General features: G+C 40.4%; 1 protein-coding gene across 2 annotated transcripts in view; it reads left to right on the top strand.

Annotated features, from left to right (window-relative positions):
* Positions 1-25,961, top strand: part of IL1RAPL2 (interleukin 1 receptor accessory protein like 2) — a 385,745-nt gene that overhangs the window by 351,066 nt on the left and 8,718 nt on the right. For both annotated transcript variants that reach the window (XM_063423231.1, XM_063423232.1), the window contains 4 exons: positions 2,759-2,888; positions 8,994-9,139; positions 14,309-14,452; positions 18,073-18,243. In XM_063423231.1, the coding sequence (XP_063279301.1) occupies positions 2,759-2,888; positions 8,994-9,139; positions 14,309-14,452; positions 18,073-18,243 (591 nt within the window). The remainder of the gene's footprint in view (positions 1-2,758; positions 2,889-8,993; positions 9,140-14,308; positions 14,453-18,072; positions 18,244-25,961) is intronic.

The following is a 25,961-nucleotide window of genomic DNA, read 5'->3' as shown; positions in this document are numbered from 1 at the left end:
ACTCCAGATTTTCCTGTTCACGGTATTAGTTTATTTTGCTTGTTTCCCTGGTGGCAAAGCTAGGAAATAGATCTGCCCAGGCACATTCAGAGCATGCAGGTTGTCATGGTAAAGGTTCCTGATGCTTTATATTGGGTTTGTTTATTACAGAAGCAGTCTACCAACAGCTGGGGTTTTAAAGTTTTCCTATCTGTGTAGAAAACTTCTTATTTCTTCAAAGCAGACATTATTACCTCAGGGTATTTACTCTGCATGTGTAGAAATCTTAGTCTCACCTTGGAATATTTTCATTTCTCAGGGCTTGTTTTTTAAGTAAAAATCAGTTGGTTTGAGGAAAGGCACATTCTGTAAGGTATTTTGCCTGTAACATTTAATGTCCAGCATAGTGTGCCAGGAAAAGGGCAAATACTGTCAATGCTGATAGGCCTCGTTTGTCCCTTTTCTTTTTCACATTGCTACAATGTCTTTTTCCATTAATATCAAGCATGGACTGAGCAGCCACATGCTAGGAATCACCGAGTGGTATTTAAAAAGATGTGTATTGTGACTCCAAGGCAAGCAGCAGAAAAGACCTCACACCATGCAAGCATTCAGCATTTTGGGAAAAGGTGAGGTGGATACAGCCAGAGGCTCCAGTTGTCTCCTCTACCCGTGGAGGACACACAGCACCTCACAGGGTGGATGAGCTTGTAGTGGAATTAAATGTCTGCCTAGAAAAGTGTTGCTGACTCTTCCTTAGTGAAGTTTGAAACTTTCTCTGATGGTTGTCAGTGTTGTGGGATGTGCAGATAACTGAATATCCACCCCTTCTTCTCCCTTGTATGTCTGCTCTAATTGTGTAATCTGCCAGCATCTCCATGTGTTCAGGGGCCAGCTGTGGTGCCAGAGTTTGTCGTGAATATGGAGATAATGAAAGAGTCTGGAAAACATTTTCAGGACAAATATTTTCCATTTCTGTCTTTTGCTGTTTGAGAAACAGAGACTCAAGTGCAGCCTTTAAATCTTTTCGTGTTGTGTTCTAATGTTTCAAAAGGACTTGTAATTTTGGATCTTGACTGGGAAACAATTTAAAGGCGACTGATTTTCCGTGGCTGGGAGTGCTGTGCTTCCTGACTAATCAGACTCTTTAGACATGTCTTAAATTGGGCACTGAAATAATAGCTAGACAAGTGCAAGTAGATGACTCAGCTGTATGGGGGGTTTGGGCAAAGGCGTTTTAACACACAGCTCTGATATGCTCCGAGTGTGCACACAGCAAGTTATCACTCCTGGGCAGACAAGAGGTGAATGATTAAGGCACAGTAAGTCAATCATGGGAAACCCTTCACCCATGCTCAACCAAGTGGTGTGCTCCAAGTGATTAGCCCCTCCTTGAAAAGAATAGGCCTGTTCTATTTCAGCCAAGAGAGTCTCCTGCTGACATGGAGAATAACTGACATAATAAAACATTTCTTTTGAATACAGTAAAATTCATTATTTAGGCTCTCTGTGCTTGATCAAAGCCCTGAAAGATTCAGCAGGGGTCTCCACTGACAGTAAATCAGGCCTGTTCTCCAGCTTAACTTGCTGATTCTACACCTGCTCCGTAATTCAGAGCACCCACATGAAATAAAATAGGCAAAGAAAAGTGGGTGCAGCAGCTGTGTGTGCATACCAAGGGAATGCACATGGTTCTTCCAAATTTTCTGACTTGCTGGAGGTTTTTCGGGGGATTTGTTTGTTTGTTTGTTTTCTGGGTTGTTTTTTTGTTTGTTTGTTTTGGTTTGTTTTTTTTTTTGTTTGTTTGTTTGTTTTGTTTTGGTGGTGGGGCTTTTTGTGGGTTTGTTTGTTTGTTTTGGTTTGGTTTTTTGGTTTTTTTGTGGTGTTTTTTTGTTTGTGGTTTTTCATTTGTTTGTTTGTTTTGTTTGTTTTGGGGTGGGGTTTTTGGTTTTTTTTTTTTGTTTTCATTTTCATTTTCTTCTGCAGGCAGACAACCACTTGTCCTGTCAGTGTAAGCACAGTCCTGGGCTACCTAGAACAGTTAGAACTGTAACCAAACAAAAACCCAGTTAAATACTGAATTCTTGAGGGGAAAATAAATTTGACTCTTTTCCAAATCTTTTTTTTTTTTTTTTTTTTTAAAGTATATTTGCAGAAGTGAAAGGAAGAATTCTTTACTCTATTGCTGGAATAATGCTTTGAAGTTTGGTCCTTAGCCAAACGCCTGTTGACAGGAACATCAGTGTTGGGCTGACTGGCATCATGTATTTCTTGGGAATCTTTAAAAGCTCTCTGAGCAGCTAACTGAGGCTTGATTAACATTTGACTTCTGTCTAAGGGAGGAAGGAATTATTCCTCTGTCGTTTTATGGGTGGATAAGGAGCAGTCACTCAGTGATTTACCTGCCTTTTAGGGACAGATCTCTAGTCCTGATAGAGATCCCAGGAGTCTGACAGGGAAGCCATCTCTTTCTTTTTAACAACCAGTCTGGTGTCACCTTATGTTGCCACCATTTCCATACCTTCTCATTGTTCATGTACTATTTTTCTCAGAAAAATTAAATTATGGATAACCTCTGAGTTTTATTTTACAGCTATTTCTTGTAGATGCAAATCGACATCACTCTATTTTTCCATGGTTTATAGTTATTCTTCCTTTTGTTTTTCCCCTCCAACTTTTCATAAGGAGGTTTATCTGAAGTGTTGATATTTCTTATAGTAATTTTCTTTCGAGTAGCTATGAGAAAGTCTCTAATCTTCTCTCTTCCTTTTGTCCTCAGGAAATCCACTGACAGTGGCCTGCAAAGCTTTCTTTGGCTTTAGTGGAGAATCAGGCCCCATGATCTACTGGATGAAAGGGGAAAAATTCATAGAAGAATTAGAAGGTCACATAAGAGAAGGAGAAGTCAGGTACTTTTTGGATTATTTACTGTTAGAAATACTGTATGTCCCACAAGCCTGTTGGGTTGACAAGTCTTTAATTGAAAGTGGAAATAATTTTCTGTCCAAAGAGTGATGGATGACTTGGAGCCAGGGCTCTGTGAGTTGCTCCCTCTCCTTTGTAGTGCATGCAGTCTAAAGACAGAGTAGCTGGTGTATGTGCCTGAAAATCTGTTACCAAATTCCCCTGATGGCTGGTAGCTGAGGCATCTCCTGGGTGTTCCAGGGGCTGATTTCAGCCCTGCATGGGAATGTCCACTGCAGCCATCCCGCAGGGCCCGCCTTGGCAAGATAACAGCCACTTCTGCACCACTGGTAATCTGGAAGACAAATGGTCTCCTGTCAAAGTCACCACACTTTTTCTCTGCTCCTGAACGTGTTGTGTGTGTGTGATACAGCTCCCGGTGTGCCTTAACCAGAGCCCTCAAGAAGCAGCGTTTGCTCCTCCAGGCTTAACGCATAAGGGAGAGAAAAGAAGTGTTTTTTCTCCGTGTCCAATATCCAGCTTGTGCGTGGCATTTTCCCAGGTGCTGGTTATCACTTGGTGCAAACTGTAAACAAACACTCTTGCATCCCCATGAACTTCCATGGAATTTGCACCTAACAGCACCTTATTCTCTTTCTTAATAATTACCTGATTATTGTTTTTTGAGCAAAGACTAAGTTACAGTTTTACTGTGGGCAGCTTCTATAGATACAATGAATATAGATTCTGATACAATGCATATGGATTATAAAGAAAGCCAAGGTCTTTTCACTTTCCAGTGCAGTTTTTTTTAATCTCTGAGTTTAGTGTCTGAGTTTTTTGTTTCTTGTAAGGGTGATTTTGGAGAGCAAGCAGAGAGAGGTCCCTTTGCTTTATTACTTGATCAATAATGAGAAGTTCAGCCATTTAGCCATGACTTATTCAGATATACTTAATTGCACACAGATTAAATTTATCTTACATTGCCATTGTACAGTCCTCTTTTGTGCTTCTGACCACAAAAAACAGTTACTGGAAACTTCTGCCATTCTAAGTAATCAGCACTTAATGACATTGTGTTCTCCCTGGTGTGTATATATATGAGCAGACTGATTTTGGTCATGTTCTTCCTTTGCATCAGGACAATTTGAGGTTTGTATTTGAAGAGTACTCCAGCTTTAGCACAATTCAAAGCTTTTCCTTTATGTGCATTTATTAGTGAAACCGAGTTTGAAAAGGCTGTTACTTGTCTTTTGTTATTCCATCTCATTGCACATTCATGTTTCAAATTAATTTGTGACAAGTCGCTTTTCTCATTCCACTAAAGTGCTTTGACTCAGTTTACAGACCCTTCACAATTCAGTGAATTCTCTCTTGAGCAAAGCTACATACCACATACCTAATCCTGTGATCACTGCCAGCATTTAAAACAGCATTTTCCAAAACATACTGCATCATTACCAGCAGTGCCCCAGTCCATCTCTTTTTTTTTTTAGAAGTAGCTATGGCAACTGAAGTGGTAACTTTTTGCAAATGATTTTTTGCTCGTAACAGCTCTTGTTTTTGTGTTCCATACAGGTATGCTGCTTCAGGGGAACTAAGCAGCACTAATTGTTCTGTCAGTGCCCTGAGGCAGCCCACATCTTCCACCCAGTTGTATTTATTGATGTATTTTAAAATTGTCATGTGTGTTTCAAATTTTATGAGCCATGGTGAACTTGGTAGTTAGATGTCTTTTCAATCAGTTTGCTTCTGTATGGTGTTACCAGGACATTTCATTTTGAGACCAGAACTAGATGCTCCATGGGCTGTTTCTTTGGTACATTTTAACTCTGCATCCCCTTTCTTGAATTAGTTCCCAAATGTAGCAGCGCTCTGAATTTATGGTGCTGTTTTTACCCTGGACTGTGCCCGTGCATTGTGTTGCTGGATTTTCTGTGTATGATGAGAGTTCAGGTTTGCAAATAAATGACATTTTGGAGCACAAGCCACCCATCCTCAGCGTGCATGGTTAGCACTCACTGTGCTGTCATGAAGGCACTAAAATAAGGGTGCATGTAACCTGAGCATTCCTGTTCAAACCAAATCTGCGGAGCCAGGTCTTGGTAAGCACACTTCACCAGGAGTAATATTTGTGTAGCTCTGGGCTTTTCAGTATTCATGAGACCTTTTTACAAAGCCTCATAATAAAACGTAACTCATCAGCATTGCAGGACTTGGAGGCAATGCTGCCCTGTCTGAGCTACCCCCTTGCCTTCCCCTGAATTAAGATTCCCAGGTGTTAGACATGCGTGGGGGGAAAGGAGGAAGTGACTTTGCTTGCCAGGTGGGTTTTTCACAACAGTAATAAAAATGTCAGGTAAATTGAACCAGAGTAATTAAAGAAGGAATCAGACTCTTTAAGCATGTCTGCAGAGTTGTCAGTTGTACCTAATTATCAAAGCAGCCCACAGCAAATTTCAACACCGGCTCTCTGCCATGGCAAAGTATTTTCAGACATAAATATTGCTCTGTCAGCCACCTATGAGTTGCTTCTTTTTTTTTTCTTCAGGTAATACTGCAGAATAGTCATAATGCTCATCCTGTAAAGTATGTTTGTCCTTGTTTTGTTTCTCTTGTCCATTTTTAAAGTAGAAATAGTTTAAGTCATCCTAGAGTCAGGGAAAGAGGTGAATGGAGACATTTTGAATGGCAGCCTTATTTCTTCTGATTGATTTATCACCCAGAGAAGTCAACAGATGGTTATGAAATGCTCAGACAAGGTGAGGATGTTGTTTTCTATTAGGAGGGAGTGCTGGAGGCAGGAGGCAGAACTCCCATAGCTGCCTGGATGATGTGCTGGGTACTTTGCAGAGAAATATGGAAGCAACAGCCCTCTCCTGAAAAGCTTATACTACTCACGTAGATAAATTCAGGGCAGAGAAGAAGAAACACAGTGCAGGAAAGAGAGAGAGAAGGCCACTGTCATGCTGCCAGTTGAATGACTTTGCGTTGGAGATGTGCTTGTGTACACGCAGATCTGTCATTTCATCTACAGCCTGTTGTTACGGAGTGGAAGGAAGGGAGTAGACTTCATAGCCCTGTTCACAGTCCAGATCCTCAGCTTCACAAAGAATGAAAGTTTTCTTTTTGCTAAGTCCCAAATCTCATGCAGGTTAGTAAAGGCTGGCAATTAATCCCTGATTCTTGCAGAGAAACCCAAGTGAAGCTTTCTTATGGCCTTGGTATCTGCAGTCATACAAAGACTGAAAATTTTAGGAAAATACGGTCTCAAAGTAAAAGTGTTTTAAATTCAGATTCAACTTAGTGCATACAGGCACTGTGAAAATATGACCAAGGATTTGAAAAATCCAAGACATTGTATAATTTTCAAAGAAAGCATTTCTATTCTGTAATGACACTTTCTTTTTAGAATTTGTGTTCTTACCTGAAAATTATTCACTAGACAAAATGTTTTGTTTCAGATCAAATAAAATGCTTCAGCCTGAAGAAAAAGAAGGCACTGACTGTTGTTTTTACATCACCCACCTTTTATTTCTCTCTTTCCATCCTGTTTGTTGTGAGTTGTCAAGTACCATTGATTTAGCTACGCATTAAATGTTGTAATTACTCTTACAGTTTGTTCAGCAACCCAGAAAGAGTGAGTTATTATTTTCTCAACTTGTGGAAGCTGGCATGTGTTGACAGTGATGCTGGTGAAGTTTCCTCCACCTCAGATAGGAGCAGAGCTTCATCTTCTGCCTGTGCAGCAAATGCTGTTGCACCTTTAAAGTCTTAATTGTTGGTATTGTGTTCCTTTTCTAACCCAAAAATATTGTGCTCCATGTTCTCTGAAGCAACCACAACAATTAACTAATTAATGCAGTTAATTAAGTGCTGGAAATGTATTTAAAAAATGCCAGTGACCAACTGTGCATTTCTGTGGCAATAATGGAAGTGTAGAGTAATGGTTAAAAGAAAAAAAAAGAAAAACGAAAAAGCAGGAATGAAAGGTTTAACACCAATAAGAGCTTTCTACACTTTGCTGCCAGAATAATGCTGAAATGTTTGTCAGCATTTTCATGATAGATCCCATTCTAAAGAGTTCCCTTAATAAAAATTGCTGTTAGAGATATGTAGAAAAAAAATCTCAGTCCAAATTTATTACATATTCTTTTTTTATTAAAGCTACTCTTTAGCTGATCATGTATTACTTAAATTTAAGTTGAGGATCAGTTATTTTGTCATACATACATGTAGTTTAGATATAGATAAAAATAACAGTTTATCTTAACTGTAACCTAGTTCCATTTTTTTCTGTGTAAAATATCCTGATTACAGTAAACAAGAAAATCTGAACATTCTCAGAATGCTCCAGATTAGTTTCCCAGATATCTTCTCTGTTAATGATTATATTGTTCCTTGCAGCATGATTTGTAGACCAAAAGTTGTTGGGCATACTGTTTACCAGCAGAGAGGAGTGGCTTTCCTGAGTCTTTATATAGATATAGTAGAATAATAGGTAAATGAGATTTGATTTATCTCACTCACTGATTTAGGCTGAGTATGCAAACAGACCAGACTTTCTGAGGTTTTTTCCTGGCCAGGAAAAAAAAAAAAAGAAGAAAGGAAAAAAAAAAGAAAGGAAAAAAAAAAAAAAAACCACAAAGAGAGTGAATTTGAAAATAAAGAAAAAAAGAAAAAATACACAATCTAAGTTTCCAAATGCACCCCACCCCTCTGTTTTTAAACTAATGTTTTTCCACTTTCTTTTTTGCAAGTTATGCTGCCACAGTGAAAGAGGTTGACTAGTTGTGAATGCTCTGGTGCCTCTTCTGAGTTACTGCAGAGATGTGTTTATAGCAGTCAGGCTTGCATTTTTGATTGTCTAGTGCAGTGCCCTCAAACTTCTCTTTTGATTTGTTTTCTGTTTGTTTGGAGTTCCACAGATGTCATGTGAAATCACATACATAAGGAAATGTGTGTACACAAAATGTCTTTGGTCTATAATAGAGAAGCTGGGGGTTTGCCATCACTGACACATGTGAATGTCTCCAGCAGCAGTTTCCATCCAGAGCAGGCAGCACTCTGGTTCGTTACTTCCTCTCCAGTTTCTTCCTTTTGGTCTCGGGAGAAATACTTCTTTCTTGGTGAACCTGGGTTTTTTTATTTGTACCTTCACCTCACAGTGCTGTACACAGTCTTTTCAGAGAACAGACTCACTGAAGTACCACGTACAGTGGTGAGTTCACAGGTGACTGTGAGGGCACCCCACATTTTCTGTTTACATGCTTGTGCAGCATTACACGAACAGGATCAAATTAACCTGGTGGATTTTACTTGACGTTATGTTTCCTTGTTCAAAAGAGCAGCAACTTTTTCTTGAGCAAGTGATAAGCTTTTTGAGAGAAGAGAGTATTGTTTTTTTAGGCTTAATGTCAGCAGCAGAAAACTTGCATTTGCTTTGCATTCTTTGTAATGTTCACATGAGAACAATGACATGAAAACGCTGTACCTCTGGCCTGAAAGTCTGCTAAAACTTTTATTCCATTTGGGGGGATTTTGCACGTCTCCTCTTTCCTCTCAAAAGAGCAGAGAGCTCTTGTTCTTGACACTGTTCTCCTTAAAATTCAGGATCTAGCCCCAGAAAATAGAGGAAAATTCCAGATAGTAGCACAGCTCCTTGTGTTGATTTTCCAGACAGAAGTAAAATATGTCACAATACTCAGCCTTTGAGTTGCTCTGTAATTTGTTCACTGATGGTTTAGTAGCATGTCCTGCTTCTGGAAAATGGATATTTATAATTTCTTTTAAAAGAAGCATTGTTTTTAGCATTTAATTCTGATGGAGCCAATGTAAAGAGGCCACACCTAACCATTGTGCTCATGGCCACTTGTCCTGCACTTGGTTCAGCTCATCACTAGACGTGGCAGGAGGAAAAGCCTTCTGATGGTCATGAAAAATGCCTCTGTGAAGCCCCTCTTTCAGGCAACATGAGTCTCCTTTTAAGTCCTTCTCCAGGAGTGAGGGAGGCCAAGGAGCGTTGTCTTGTGCTGAGAAATCGTAGTGCTTTTGGGAATCTGCCATCCATATTAATGCAGTTAAAGCAAAGGCTGTATCCCTCCTTTCAGACTCCTCAGAGAACATCTTGGAGAAAAAGAAGTTGAGTTGACATTGATCTTTGATGCTGTAGAGGAGGCAGACCTGGCTAACTACACGTGTCACGTGGAGAACAGAAATGGACGGAAACACGCCAGTGTTCTTCTGCGCAAAAAAGGTAATTCTCCCTTTTTTAGTTAGCTGTGATATCACTTGCTTCAGCAGCAATACATCAGCCAGAGGTCCTGCTGACCTCTCTGAGCCAGGCTGGATTCCTGTGTGCCTGCTTGGAGCTGAAGTGTGCTTGTGTGCGGCTTCAGTTTACCATCGGCGGGGAAAAAAAATCACAGATTGTTCTTTGGTGTCTAACAGAGATTGGCCTTGCAGGTGAGGCACTTGCCTGGAACACAGTCACCCATAAGTCACCAATAATCAGGAGAAGTATTTTGGCTAAACAACCTATGAATTTGACCCAGAATGGACTGACTAGGCCAGTTAAAACACACATTGCTTAGAATGGGTGCCCTGGCAGTGAGGTCAGATGTTCTCAGGTTTCTGCACTTCCTGGCTTTGTGTTTTGAATTGAAAACTTTAAGCTGTCTCCATGCATTTTGATTTCCAACTGCATCAGGAATAGAAACATGCAATGGGAGCTACAAATACATGGAGAGTTACCCCATCATGGTTGTCTAGCTTGATAGTGTTCCTGAATTGGGAACACCACTACTGACAAAAACAGTATCTCATTGCAATTCTGTTGTTTGTTCAATCAGCTCTCCTGTTCATAAGCAGGCTGACATTTAGACTGGATGCTGATCTCTCTGAGATACAGTGTGTTAGGACATACAAAAGCTCTAAGATAGTAATTGTAGGGAAAGGAAAGGAGGATTCCACCCTTGGGGCAAAGCTGTTATGCGAAACCACAGAACACCAGCATGGGAGATTGACTTAAGAGTTGATACATTGTCCAGATCTCTGTCATCATTCTTGGATGTAAATTGTTTTGCCAAAACAGGAGAAGATATGTTTTCATGAGGCAAACCTGAAAGGGCAGTTCCAGTCCTTTGTGCACTTTCACTGTGGCAAGGTTGGAACAAAGGAATGTTGAACTAGCAGATCATTCTACAGTCTACTACAAACTTACATACAGGAGGGCAGGAAAGCTCTGCAGAGGGATCTGGACTGGCTGGATCCGCAGGCTGAGGCCAGCTGTATGAGGTTTCACAAGGCCAAGTTCTTGATCCTGCTCTTGGGTCACCACAATCTCCAGGCTGGGGCAGAGGGCCTGGAAAGCTGCCAGGTGGCGAAGGATCCGGGGATGCTGGGGTCACCATCCCTGAAGGGGTTTGAAAACCAAGTAGATGTGGCCCTTGGGGACATGGTTTAGTTGTGGGACTTGGCAGTGCTGGGTTAAGGGTTGGACTCTATCATCCAGGAGGTATTTTCCAATTGAAACAATTCTACAGTTCTATGATCTAAACTGACAAGTGGTCACAACTTTAATTAGGGAATCTGGTCATCATGATGAGGGATTAGTTTCTCTCTAGTGCAAAAAGCGTTCTACCTTTCCTTCCACTGAACCTCGTAAGCACACAACTAGTACGTTTGTGCATGTAGTAAGTATATCTTTATATACTTACATATACTTTATATATAAAGTAAGTATATCTCTGCTGGCACTGGTAAATGTTCTGCTGTATGCGTATAGTAGAAAAACAAGCTTGGTTTATTTATAACAAAAAAAATGCAGATATTTCAGAGCTCTGCTGGAATTATGGAAGAAGCACTGCTGAATGCAGAATTGGGAGGTGGAAAGGATCACTTTGCAGCTACTATTTCATTTCTCTCTGCACTGTGGCTTTAGAAAACTTATAGTCCCCTCAGGCACTCTCAGTAGTTGATTTTCAAGCTATTAAAGTGTCATTTAAAATAAACACTGTATTTTACTGTGTCCTTTGACTGCCTGTCCCATTGTCCTGTTTGTTATTTATTAAGTTCTCACAAATACTTGACCAAACTTTTACTTTCTGCAACTTGATTTAATTGCTTCTTATCCTAACTTTCTCCAGCTTAGATTTTACTGTAGATATTCATGAGTCAGGAAATACTACTGTATTTACTGAGCTGGGACAAGATTTAGGGCAGGACTTGCAGAAAGCTGTTGACCAGCACCCTTTGTGTGTGTCAAAGAAGGGATTTCTGCTGCAGCACAGATCTCTCAGTCAGAGAAATCCCCCTGCCTCCAAAGTCTTATGTGTTAAGAGCCACAGTATCCATGCTTGACAAGAGGCACTTGTAGTTCTGTTTTGTCTCCAGACCTGCCCTCTGTTGTTTTTTCCTGGCTTGGATGAAAAATGGGAATAAACCCAAAATCTAAATTGTAGATGCTGTATAAGTTTTTCTAGAGTTCTTGTTTTGACATGAGATGGTTATTTTTAGCACACAGTTTGCCTTGAAAAAAAGAAAAATTACCTACTCAAATGTTTCAAATTTTATTTTGAAAGTATAATAAAGTCTTTTACTGTACTACTGGTACAGTCCCCACAAACCTTCAGGAGAATACAGGAGTGCTGTTTGTACAACTTCAGTATAGCAATAGCCCCAGAGCATGTGTCATCATACAGGATTATTTTTATTGTTTGGAGTTTTCACCTGAAAAAAAAAAAACAAAAACAAAAAAAAAAAAAAAAAAAAAAAAAAAAAAAAAAAAAAAAAAAAAAACAAAAAAAAAAAAAATCAAGTTTCAACCAAGGCTTTCAATCAGTGCAAAGGCAGAATCAGACATGCTCCTAAGACCTGAACACAACTGTCTGCTGTCACATTCTTCTTTACTGACTTAATTCAAGACCACATTGTTACTTGCTTTCAAGCTGTTCGGAAATAAGTTCTGGACAATGCTGGGTTTGGTTTGCTTTTATTTTATTTTATTTTTCTCTGTGCTGTCCTAGCATATTTGGTGCTCAAATAACATGGAAATGTAATATACACCCAGTTGTCCCTTGGTTGTGGGAATAGTTCAGGATTCCCTTCAAAAGGGTTTGAAAACAGTCAAGTATTTTAGTGACTGAAGTCTACATAGTCTATAATATAACTGTTCTGAAAGATAAATAACTTGTCATAAACCGCAGAATAAAGTCAGACCATGCTTTTACTGGCAAGAAGTAGTAAATTGAGGTAAAAGTAAATACTATGGTGACTTCTCCTCATGATTTTTTTTCAAGAAGGCTGCCTTTAATCAAGACATGCAAGGAACTAATTTTAGGGGGGCATGTTTGGTACTGATACATCAATAAATTTTGAGGAACTTCTATAATGTATTTGTCTCTTTTTTATTGGGTATATATGATACTTTTGCTGTTTTAAACACCATGGTCCTCTGTAATGTGGTGTGGCAAGATTCTTCTGCGTTATTTTACATTAAAAACTATCAATATTATTATTTGGTATTTTTCAGTCACTCTTATAGCACAGAGACCAGACTCAACTTCTTTTCTAGTGTTGGATATGCTGCTTCCTTATTTATCTCAGTGAAGACCACTTGAGGCGGAAGGAATTAATCAGATGCCAAGACTAAGTAGAGTAAGCAAGAAAACAGAACATCCTGGGTTTTTCTCATTGCCTCCACTTTGGTATGGAAACAAGGAGAGCTCAAAAGCCTTGGCTTTCTGCCTCCTTATGTCTGTCCTCTAGAAGAGTTCATGAGGCAGAAGGACAAATACTGGACATGCAAAAGCTGAACAATTTTGCCTTTTGAGCTGGATTTTGTGGGTTTGCTGAATACCCTGCAATCCCTCCCCACCGAAAGTGTACACAACTCTGTGCTCCTGTGTGGGCCGCAGGGCTCAACATTTTCCTTCCTTCCAAGCTGGCAGCTTTGCCATCATCTCAGTTTCCTAGCAAAAAGATTCAGTACAATGAAAAAAAATATTCCCCTTAGAAGTGATTTTACTCAACTCTGTTCTCCATTTGCCTAGACTTATCCCCCAGAGCACATGCAGCTTTATCATGCAGTGTACTAAAAGTCCCATAAATTCCCTGTGTTCTGAGAGAGATTAAATAGCTATTATAATAGACTTTTTCCATCTATTAGTCCATGACTTCTTGCCAGACAGACATCAGAGATACTGTAAACTGGGAATAGCTTGACATCTGATGTTAATTATTGAAATACAAGGCATGGCGAGGCAAGAATAACCCCCAAAGACACGCAACTAATTTGCTTTTTATCTTGAAAGTGACACAAATGACATACGAGTAATTTTTTCCTGACCTAAGTTTTAGAAGCGTAAAGATCACAAAAACTTTGTCCTGCCTGTATTAGTTTGGCAACTTCTCGCTGTGTTTGTCACAGCAGCAAATATCTTCATGACGTCTTATCTGAACTAATACAGGCTGTGAGAGTCAAATTGTCATCCCCTGTCTTTTATGGCTAAGTTATATGCCAGGTGGTGTTAGGAGCAATATTACTTCCAGAGGACATTTCAGGATAAAGAGCAATGCTGTTCAAGTTAGTCTCTTGCATCAGATGGAGCTCTGGACTGGTATCCAAGGGGTTTTATCCCATTTTGTCATTGGTTTGCTGAATGACCTTGAAATGCTGCTTGTCTTTCCTAAGCCTGTTTCCCTAGCTGTAAGAGATGGATCACTGTGTCTGGATGCATTTGTGAAGTCCTTGGAGTTCTTGTGATGTTTCCTAACAAAAGCATCTGAGTAGGAAATTTTAACTAACACTAGGTCACATTAAAGTATAATGTGAACTCTACAAATAGGAGAGAACTCTGTTAGCAGCCATTACAGCTCAAACAAAGTGGCTCTTTGCAGCCTGATGTGTGCTCCTGGCTTCTTGTGTTATCCTTGGGCTTCCTGCAAGCTCAACTCATTTTCCACTGATCCAGCTGAAGCCCTGGCTTGGCAGTTCACATCAGTTTGTCCACAGGCTTCAAAAATATAAAACCAAAGCCAGTTTTGTGAGAGGGGGACCAGATCCTGCCCAATCTGTTCTCACATGCTGCATACTGCATTTGGTGCACTCTGCCAATGCAGTAGTTTCAAACGCTACCAGCTCATTAAAAGTTGGTTATTCCTCTGTGTAAAATCACTACATAGTTCCTGTGTAGGAGAATTACATGTATAGCCCTAAATGTATTCTGGATTTCAGATGGTTATTTCAGATGGGCAGTAGATGACGTCAATGAGGTAATAGGTAATGGACAAAATTATTAGGCATTTTAATGTTATGGTGGTTATAATTGGAAGCTGCACAATTTCATGTGGGTTTGTACAGTGGATTAGAGAAAATATAGCTTGTAAAGATCATAACCTTCTTGCCTTTCCTTGCTAATTTTAGATTTGATCTACAAAATAGAACTTGCTGGAGGACTGGGAGCCATCCTTCTTCTGCTTATTTTGCTCGTGACCATCTATAAGTGCTACAACATAGAGTTAATGCTGTTCTACAGACAGAACTTTGGAGGAGATGAAGCAGCTGATGGTAAGCAGTTGCACAGGAAACTGTGCAATGGAAATATTTCAGAGACCCAAAGTGGCGAGATTGAAATGAACGCTAAAAGATACCTCCTGCTGGTTTAAACTGCAAAGCACCCAACGGTGTAAAGCCCTAAGACTTTCTCCCAAAGCCCCCTAAGATCAATGACTCTTTCCACAGAAGTGTCACTGGGCTCTGCCATGAGCAAGAGAGCCAGAAGAATTGCTCATGAGTCTGCTGCAGAGGCTCACATGTCACTTGTGAACTCTTCCCATACATGTGCAGTGCCACATGTGCCCAGGGTCCCTTCTCCTGAGAGCCTCGCTGTGTATCTGAGGAGCCTTTCACCAAGTGTTCTTCATTAAGCATTTTTATTGAATTCCCACCAAGCTTCCAGTGACCTCCCCTCTGACTAGTGAGACGTGATGGTTACGAGGCCAACTGGTCACCTCAGTTAACTGGGAGACTAAACAACATGGTGGGAATGTGCAGCTTGCCTGGGGAGTATCTTTAGGAATAAAGTATGCTGTTTTCCATTTTTCTTTCCCCACCTCCCCTCTTACTAACATATAATCTGTTTGGTGCCTAAAGCTAAATTTGTATTTTTAAATTGAAGCTTTAATCCTCCTGAATATAGAACATTCCTTCTCCTATGAAACTGGAGTAAGTCCTGTGAACTAAATCTCAGTCTTTAAATCGTATTTCAATTGTGTTCTTAACACTTATTTCATAGTTAATATGCTATTAATATGCATCTAAGTAGTATCTCCTAAAGAGAAAGCCTGCAGTATTCAAGTACGGGTGCTTGCCATAGCCTATTGCAACACCTACCAGTCACATGGGCTCTGGAATGGCACACCTAGAAACTTTAATGTATTTAAAATAGAGCAGGAAGCACATTTTCCACAGTGCCAAAACAATGTGCAGTTGCACAGACATCTTGCTTTCTGCAACTGGCATTTCTATTATCTCAGTAATAAATGTTTCTGTTTCACAATGGGTAGATATGGTGTGAAAAGGTTCCACTACAATGAAATCCGTAGGAGTTTTGGAATGGATGGAATGACATCCAGGGGATTTTAGAAAGAGAAAGGATGATCCTTGTGGGTCTCTTCCAGCTCAGAACACTTTGTGAATCTGTGATAAATAGCAGGAATAGAGATGAGGAAACTTGCTCTTTCTCAGTCCTCATGTAAGACTGGGAAAAACCTAAAATTATGCTTTTTTCCACACTCTATAATACTGCACAATATTTATACTGGTACCTAGGACAAAGGGAAGGGTGAGATTATGTGGTTTGAGAAGTATTTTAGCTCAAACACCTTAGGATTATACCGACATAATACCCCTACTTCACACCAATCAAAAGTGGTGACTTCCTCCAGCCTGCTTCAACTTGTTTATCCTGTGTTTTCAGTGTGAAGCTGCTGCATTTTTACTCATGTAACTTCCTTGGTTCAATCACTTTTTAATTTATGAAACAATATTATTTTCTGGTTGTTTAGAGGAAGCCCCGTGAGGACATAGGGGATTTTGTGTGCCTATAAATCTTGAAAACAACCTTTTATTTTTCCAGTGCATAATTGTAGATCTCACACAGCTTTGTGCCTCTTTCTGATCCTGCAGGATGAAAGATGGAGGCAGAATGTTACAGAAGTCAGAGCATATATGGGGATGTTTATTTCTTCTCATATAGGCAGCAGTGGGAGCATACAGAGCTCTGAGGAGCACTCAGCTGTATAGATACAGTCACAGGGTCATTTTCCACTTATATGTGTATTTCTTCAAAAAAGAAGATTTGGAACTCAACAGATCTGCTTTATTCCTATTTCTAAAAATATCCCACATAAGCAATGTTGGACACACTCACTTCACACTCACTTCCTGTGTTGTGTGTAGCATTGCTTTTAGAGAAAATGACACTGAGGATTAAAGAATCCATTTGGGAAATGTCTCCAAGCAGTGCAGCTCCCAGAGCCCCCAGAGCCAGCAGTGGGCGAGTGTGGGCAGCTCCTTCTCAGTCCTGGTACATGGGGCTTGTGAGGAGCTGTAAGAGCACTGCACGAGCTTCCAGGAGCCCGAGGGAGCTGGTTCTGTCAGCATCCTGCTGGGTGGCGTGGAGCTGAGGTGGCTGGGGAGGGCAGCTGTGGCCCCACAGGGCCGGAGGCTCAGGGGCTCTGGTGGTGCTCTGCAGTCGAGGATGTCAGCGCTCTGCTGCCCTCACACAACTCTCAGACCTCTGCAGGGATGCTGCCTCCGGGGTCACTGGCATCTCCTAAAAGGTTCTGGCAGGCTTCCTTATGGACAGGGCGGCAGGTTTTGGGTAGGCCTCCAAAGCTGGCTGGCCTGTTGACTTCAGAGGAATGTCAGCAAGCCAGGTGGACATCTTCCATCCTCCCCTACAGCCATGGTGGCACTAGGCAAATTGCCTTTTACAAATATGTAATTATTCACATGCTTTGACTACAGCTCTGATCCTCATGGGTCTGGCTTTGTGTCAGGAATTATAAGTAACCATCAGTTCAAGGTCATCAAGGGATATATTTTATTATGATTAGGTATTTGTTCTTTTTATCAGAACATATTGAGGAATTTTAACTGCTTTAATTATTTTTCATGTGCACAATTCTTCATGGATAATTGGTAATCAGAAACCCTCCATTCATGCAATTTTCTTCCCACAATATTAACTATTTGATTTTTCATTTTCTGTAAATAATGTCAGCTGTGCTCTTCCCTGGAGGCCGAATTCCTGAAGGTTGACTTTTTCAATATACTGTTTCCCATTACTGCAGAGGAATACAAAGAGAAATGTCACTAAGACAGTCTGATCCCAGCATGGATCCCCAGTTCTGTGGTGGCACCACTTCCATTGCTGGCACACTCATGAGCTCTTAGCTCTGTGTTTCAGAAGCAGAGCTGGAGACAAGCCCCAGTGCTGAGCAGCAGGAGAAGAGGAGGAAGAGGAGAACGAGTGTTGCCCTTTATGGGAGCTATTTATCTCTCTTATAATGTGTTCCCCAAGTATTTCAAATCTCCTGGATCGAGTGGATTGTTGTGGAAAATTATGTTACTGATTTTTAAAACTATAGGTTTTTCCAAAAAAAAAAAAAAACCAGAGCTTTGAACTGTTTGCATTTGGCATTGTTTTATGAATAGTCAGTATTCATTTGAATTAAGTCATGTCTTTTCTCACAATTACTTATGGAAGGAAATTTTCCTTGCTCAGAACTTTCCAGGTGCAAAACTTTTCCAAGCTCAAAACTTTAACATGCTCGTAGAACTCTTGAGGAATAGAAGTTGAAAGAATTGCATTACAAATATGTAAAGACTTAAAATAAATGTTTCCACTTTAGTGTTTGTATGACAGTTTTGCCCATGATCTTTTCAGCTGTGACACATGCCTGACCACATGGAGCTGAATTGCTGCTCAGCATGCAGAGGAAAACTGAAAGTATCCATGCGATTTCTGCCTGGAAGTCAGCTTATATGTTCCAGTGAAAAGTCCCCATTTTATTGGGAAATGCTTGGTGGTTTCAAGGAATAATACAATTTCCCAGTACTCTGCTGTGTTACTAATAGTGTTCTTGCAAACAGCAGGCTGAACATGATTTGTTTTCTTACAGACAGCAAAGAATATGATGCTTATCTTTCATACACCAAAGTGGATCCTGATGCGTTAGATCGTGATAATAACGAAGAGGAGCAGTTTGCACTTGAAATCCTGCCAGATGTTCTAGAAAAGCACTATGGATATAAGCTCTTCATTCCGGATAGGGACCTGATCCCTAGTGGAAGTAAGTATTTCTGACCTTTCAGTTTTATTTCTGTCTGATGTGTCACAAAGGCCTGGACTGTATGATAAGTATAGATAGATATGGAAAACCTTGGGAAGTGGTTGTGAAGACTGGAAAGGTTTTCTCAACACTGAAAATTTGAGTTCTCTGTTGGAGCTTGTTCCTGCACCACTGAAATCAGAGGGAATTGCCATTGATTTCAGTGGGGCAGGAGCTGGGCCTTCCTGCAGGGAAGGCTGCAGCACTGCAAGCAATACCAAAATGTCTACATCAAACACAGGTAACTAAGCAGGAAACTTTCTGAAAGGATTTTATCATCTCTGTTACATGATTGAAAATGAGATTATTATTTTTTTTCACTGATCAGTTTTTTTCTCTACAGCAGCTTTGCAAGTAAAAGTCATCTTTTCTGTTGTCTTTTGGGTTTTTTCTTTTAAAAGTCTTGAAAATCTCATAAGATTCAGCAGCACCTTTGGATGTCTCTACCAAAGGTCAATGCTTTCCTAGTGGTATTTATGGCATTTCTTCTACCAGACTCGTTTTTGAGCAAATCAAAACCACCACGAATCATAGCCATTGTGTTGATGAATTTTGAATGCACAGTATGTTTGCTGTAATATAACATTCATTTGAAGTGCTCCCCTTGTGCAAAATCAGCTTTTTTTTTTTTTTTACAAATGCCATCTCCAAATCACTTTCATAAAAACAACAGAAGAGAACGCGAACTTCTGTCTGTATGTGCTACTGTGTAGGAAATATGAACAAGAGAAGAAAGCAATGGCTGTAGTGGAGCAGATGTCCCCAAACATGGAATAGCTCGAGCATAGCTGCATTACAACCTGCCTGCCAAAAGACTTGAAACTGCTGCCTCACTGTGCCAAGCGCCAGTGCCTGACCCAGAAGTCAGAGCCTGTTTCTTCTCTGACCTTTGAGAGCGCTGGAAACAGATCTGTGAACCTTTTACCACTGGGAAAGAGGAGTCAGAGCCTCACCAGAGATCATGAAATGCAGGGGGCTTGAATTTATCACATGCATTTTCAGCTCCTAGTTTAGAGCTGATTCACTTTTTCTTTTTGCCTGTGCAAGGTGTGAGTTTTTCTCCCACAGTGACAAATTACAAAAAGGGGACTTGGCTCATAGCTTTCTTATTTCTTACAGTGCAAGCAAATTATATTAAATTTTTAAATATTACTATGAGAAGATACATATTTTTGTGGTAAAAACCACAGAATTGTTGTAACTAGTTGTTATCTCCAACAATATAGCAGTTATACATAGCAATTGTGCAAGTGAACTGAGTTTAAAGTTAACCCTTCAATGATAACCATGCTGAAGCACAGATTAATCTGAAATCAGATTCTTTTTTCCAATTGTTGTTCCAGCCAGCATGGTATTTTATTTTTTGTCTATTTTTGTCAGCAAGGCACTCAGCAAATACTTGCCATCACTTTGGGTATTCATTAAACCTCTCCTGAAAATGTAGGGTACCTGAAAATGTCAGTTCTCATTTATGAACATTCACAGATTTAATCCTTCTTCTTTCCTCTCAAACTCACTTCTTCAGTATTATGAAAAGGCCTGATTCTAACACATGGAGCTTCAAGAACGCCTAATCAGACATAATGACAAGGCAGAATGAAATGTGGAGCTGCTGAAATGAGTGTGATTTGCATGCTTTAGCTTAGAAAAAGATATGGGGGAAAGCACTTTATTTTGAGAGAGGCTAGAGGGAGGGTGAGGGGATGGGGAAGGACAGAAGACTCGGCCTCCTGCATTTGTGAGCTCTCCCTATTCCCTGGAGTAGTGAATGTGCCTGTGTTCTGCCTAATCCTCACCACGCTCACAAGGACTTGCAGTGCTGAGTGAAGGCAGTGTGACGTGGAATGGGCCTAATGTAAACTTCAGAGGAAAACATAGGATATTTTAGAGTGACTGTCTCAAAACGTGGCAGATGTGACAATATACGTAGCTCCCCAGGGTAGATTTCTATAGAAGAACGGGGGGTTGATCACAGATACCGTTTTATTTTAGGAAATATCTCTTCTCACAGGTTTCACTTCCTCATCTTTCGACGTAAACTACTTTCATCAATGTAACCATTTCCCACTCTCTGTTCTAATGTGTGTCCTTCTCTATCCTGTATGCTTTGGTGTGTGTCACCCCAGCAGTGCAGCCAGGAGCTATGTTCGGCTGGTGCTTCCTGCAATCCCTGCAGTTGTGAGGAGCTGCCACGGGAGGGTGTGCACCATTCGCTTCCTTCTTGGCATGCAGCAGCTCCTACAGCTGCTCCCTGCATTTGAGAGCAGGCAAAAAATAGATCTGTTAAATAGTATTTCATTAATTTTCTTGCGCAGTTCTGCAAACAACCTAATAAGCTGACTTCAGAAAAATTCAGGGACAAGTTTGATTTTGTTTTTGTCCAGCTGGCTCATCACTAACCTCTGGGGGAAAGCTGTGATGGGCTCTGCATGTGCCTATGCAGCCGAGGGAGAGATTACAGCCAGATGTGCTGTGTCTGGGACACACCCACAGCCACCTCCTCCTCAGGGCACGTCCAGGCTTCTGCTGTCAGCTCTGCATCTGATTCAGGGATGTCCACGGAGCGGCTGCTGCTGTCCCCAGGAGGACAGAGGGGCTGGCTGTGGGGCCTGAGGCCACCACTTCACCATTGGGAAACAGATCCCAGGGTTCAGGTCAGGTGGGGCTGAGTCATGTTTTGCAATAGTTGTTGGTGTCTGAGCCCTGATGGGATAAGATTTTATCCCAGTGGAGCATTTTGTCCTAGTGGGAGGGAGAACCACCATGAAGGATGCCAGCAGCCTCAGTGATGCCCATCACACCGTGGCCAGCAAAGACCTTTGCGATGACTCTTGGTGCAGCCTGAGAGCAGCATGGATGGATGCAGCTCCCTGAACTAGCAAGATGGAAAAGAATCCCACACAGCCGTGATGGGGTGTGGTGACCCAGCAGGGAGACAACGAAGACCAAGTTTGTAACCCAGGAACTGAGTTTCATGTTATGGGAAGTACTGTAGCAGATATTCTTTCTTAAAGAATACTGTTTGGTCTTAACAGAAGGAGTTTTTCATTCTGTCAAAGCTGACAGCACACACACCACCCTGCCCAGGTAACTCAGGTGTAACTGGGCAAGTTAACCTGCATAAGGAGACTGGGATCCCTGAGGTGCACTTGTTACTGAATTCCTTAGCAGTTCTCATTATTTTAACCCTGTTTGTTTTCAGGGCTCTTACAACAAACCCCTTCCCACAACAAACACTCTCAAGCTCTGTGAGGTTTTTTTTTTTTAATTCAGTGTTAGGAGACCTAAGGAGATTGACTAGTTGGTAGGGGGCTAACAGGATGAGTTATGTTTTCACCTGAGCTATTTTTTGTCTTGACAAGGATGATGTCTGCAGAGAAAAATATCTATTTGCACTTCACTCTTCTAAAATCAGGACTAAATCGGAGGAACGTACTTTTCTCCATGGTTTCTGCAAATTATTTTAAAACCTGAAAGTCAAGAGGTAAAAATTGTCAAGTTAGACTTTTAATACCAGCAATATATATCTGTTAGAACATAATCCAGTTATTCTTTAAGCATATGTGCATTTGGTCTTGACAGGATTGAGAAAACACCAACAATTCACTCCAGCTCAGCCCAGGGTATGAGATCAGGAAGTGTAAAGAGCAACAGTGATGGAATAAAAATATTTGTTCACCTGAAAAAAGAGAAGTTCTCAGCACAAAGGGAGAGTGTCTAAGTCATGTGATAAAAAGCACATGACAGTCAGTATTGTAGTTCTGGCACTCTGTATTTTTGTCTACCCATCTGTGTGGTTTTCGCCTGGTGAATTTCAGCTACCTGGGAGCCTGCATGAAGAAAACCCAGTTGGACCATGTGTCTGGAGCCTTTGTTAGGTGGAGGATACCATTTCTTTGGAACAGGAATACAGTACCCAGCTCAACAAACTCCTTTCAGAAGTCCCTGGTTGTCTGTTCTGTATGAATCTTACTTTTAGTGTCAGGCATTTGTGAGGGTAGCAGGGATGTCAGCTGAAAGAGGAATAAATATGAACAAAAGGCAGCAGAGCTGGCAGTCCTAGAGTGCAGTAATCTGCATTATTTGTTTCATTATGTTGAACTCATCAGCTGTCCCTCAGCTCGTCCTGGGATTGTGCTCTCTCTGGGAAGGGACCATTACTCTGCTCTGTGTTTCAGTTGTTCTGGTCCAAGCTAAGAGAAGCAAAACACATTTAATAAATAGGAAAAACAAGACATAAAATCACTGGTGTTATAATAAAGTAATCAGACTCAAGGTTTGGAACTATTCAGCTAGGAAACCAGGACTGAATTACTCCTCTATAAATAACTTTCTCAAGTGATGGTCACACTGCCAAACACAGAAAGGCTGGTTATTATCAGAGTGCCAGGAACCAACCAGCATGGGTTTGATGGTAGATACTTTTTGGTGCTCGTAGTGCTGCCAGCCATGTTTCCCAAAAATATTCATAGGATTTTATATGATTTCTAGTGTTTTTTCCTTCTCCCTCAACTCCTTCTGCAAATCATCTGAATCTGGTTAATCAGTCATTTCTTTGTCTAAGCAGCTCTCTGCCCATAGTATTCATTCCTTTCCTTGCTCCTAGTCTGCTTGCATATTAGGTTTCCTTCCAGCCTGTGGTTAATGTAAGTCTTTAAGGATTCCATAGGCAGTTACAGATGATTTAATTGCAAACAGGATGCATCTCTTGGAATTCTGTTCTTCAATGCTCCAAACTACAGTTCAGCATCATTACACGTAGATGATGTTTGGTGAGCACATATTTGCTGTCAGGTGATCTGTCTTCATTACTCAAGGGAGCCATGCAAAAACAATGTTTGGGTTTGGGTATAACACTTCTTGCTGTCCGTTCCTCCTTGGGCATTGCATTGAATGTGATGCAAGTAAGTGATAGAGCCACTCACAAAGGGGTTTTTTTGTTTGTTTTGTTTTGTTTTGTTTTTTTTTTTTTTTTTTTTTGTTTTTTTTTTTTTTGTTTTTTTTTTGTTTTGTTTTGTTTTGTTTTGTTTTGTTTTTTGGGGTTTTTTTTGGGTTTTTTTGTGGGGTTTTTTTTGTTGTTTTTTTGTTTTGGTTTGGTTTTGTTTTGTTTTGTGTTTTTGTTTGTTTGTTTGTTTTTTGTTTTGGGTTTTTTTGTTGTTGTTTTTTTGGTTTTTTTGTTTTTGTTTTGGTTTTGCCTATGGGAATTGCTGAAATTTTGAGGACAGTTTTGTACCATATTGCAAAATGGTGTTTCAAGGAGGGGGGAAAATGGTCAAAATTTAAAATGTGTTTTTTTCAGTAAAAACAAGTCAGTTCAATCTAACACTGACATCCAATTTTTACATTCTAATTTATGATAAAAACAATCCCTGGGACTTGAAAGTAAACAATTTCATACTGACTTTGTCAAGACAATTTTTTTTGTCCCCTTACAATGAAATATCATTGAAGTTGACACCTCCTGCAGCAAAAGTGAAGTTGCAGCAAAGTTATATTTATCTGATGGAAATATCTTTCTCTGGAACTTTACAGTTGACCCTAGCTGGTGAAATTATTCCTGAAGTCTGTATTCAGTTTTTTTCTTGTAAATGAAGCAGAACCATTGCTTGACAATAATATCTTAGCTCAGTGGAAAGGTGAAAGCAACCCTTCCTCCATCCCACATTGCAATATAGATTGCTTGGATTTAGTACCTTCTAATGGACTGAACACTTGGGACAGACAACTGAACCTGCGGTGTTTTGGGAAGTCTCCAAGTCCGAAGAAAAAGGAGAGCAGATGATTTAGCAACTCAGAGGTTTATGCAGTCAGACTGGTACCACTGGGAAAAATAAAGCCGAAATTTCCAGAGACAGGAATCTGTTTCCCCATGCTTTTCTCCACAGAAATGTTAAAGTTGTGCAAATTTGACATATTGTAGAGTGCACTCAATGGAACCATGGGCACCAGGAGAACTGTCACCTGCCTTCAGCAGTAGTCCCAAGCTGGAGTTAGTGGGGGTACTACCTACTTCTGGACCAGACAGCTAGAAATTTGGGGTTCCAGTTTCTTATAACTCTGTGTGCTTTGTCCTTAGTGCATCAACAAGTCCCCTGTTCAATGGCCACATCTATTAGGGAACAGCTCCAAATGTGGAATTTGAGGGATCACCTCATAACCATTTGTGAAGATGTTCATTAGTCAGCTGAGGACAGAGCTCTAACGTGTAGCAATAGACGGTAAGGATGGTGGGCATCCAAAAGAGATGAGAGAAGCACAGACGAGAGAAATGTTCACCTAAGAAAATAGGGAATTTCTCCCATCTTCTTTCCATGCTGTTTGCCCAAGGCAAAGGCTGACAACTTTTTGATTATGATGTTATGATGGATTATTGCTGGGGTGTTGCTTTTAAAATTATTTGTGCTGGGTATTTGAAGAGATGAAAGTGCAGTGATTTGTTTGTTTGTTTTGTTAGTTTGTACTTCTCCTCAGTTGGATGAGTTTGGATATGCATGGCCGTGCTCGGAATACCCTTGGACATGTGGTACTGCCCACTATTGTGTCCTGCAGAGAATTATCTTGTGCATAGCATTCTGAGTTGCTTGGAGGAGGGATGAATATGTCTCAGGAAAGATGCATGATAGTTTGTTGTTTTACTGTATCTTGCAGATTCAACCTCTAATGATGAAGCTTCCCACCTAAATTCTTTCTTTTTGGGAGCAGAAAGAAAGGAAGAAAATGAAGAGTCTGAGCTGTTGATACATTGGGATAATATCTTTCCATTGTATTGAACATTTCTACCTTTCCTTAAGTTTTGTTTCACCAGTTCTGCTTATCATTTTCTCATTGTTGCTGATTCTTTCCCCGCTCCACTGCCTCTTTCGTGGATTTTAATGTTGAATTTTTTTTCATTAATGAGTAACTATTTTACACAGAACAATGGGGTGGGTTTTCCTCATAAAGTATTTCAAGAAAAAAAAAAAACCTGTAAATGCTGCATGATTAAAAAGTCATAAACCATTAACTAAAAGTCAGGATTGTTACATAGACATTTGTAATGTATGTGTATGTCTTAAATTTTTGTGTGTCTGTGGGATGTTTGCAATTGCCTCTCTTTTTCCATCTGTGAAAGAAATTCTTCTTGCTGCTAAGTGGTGAAATAAAACATTGGTAAAGGCAGATTTGATGCTAACTATGCCTTCAGTCTCCTGAAAATAAGCTATTTTAGAATGCTCCTGTTGGCCTATTTTGTAGCTATTTACTTTACTGGAAGTGGTGTGAATAAGCATGCTGTGGTATGGTGTCTGGGACTATAAAATGAGTCTTGCAGTAACAGATGTTGATTAATGATGTTATTTGTAATTATTGTTCCTGCTAGAGGGCAGATATGTAAGAGAGGTCCTGCCCTGTGCTAAGTAAAGATCTGTTCTGTGCAGCTCTTGTGTCCAAGTCTTCATTTCTAACACGTGCTTCTCTTCTGTTGTCAGGCAGCACATTCCAGTAGCATGGTCAGGTGGTTCATGTAGTTTAAAAACACAAAGATATCCTGTCTCAAAGCTTGCAGTTGTAATACTGTGCAACCAACGAACATTTTCTGCCCTTGGTGGTTTTGTTCAAGGGATTTAATTTTTCTGGTCTTGACCCAAAACGCATTGAAGTTTGTTGAATGAAGGCTGTTCATTTGAATGGGTTTTGGATCA

This window comes from Prinia subflava, chromosome Z, assembly GCF_021018805.1.
Source record: "Prinia subflava isolate CZ2003 ecotype Zambia chromosome Z, Cam_Psub_1.2, whole genome shotgun sequence".
NCBI classification, from domain to species: Eukaryota; Metazoa; Chordata; class Aves; order Passeriformes; family Cisticolidae; genus Prinia; species Prinia subflava.
This window is presented reverse-complemented; position numbering and strand designations above follow the sequence as displayed.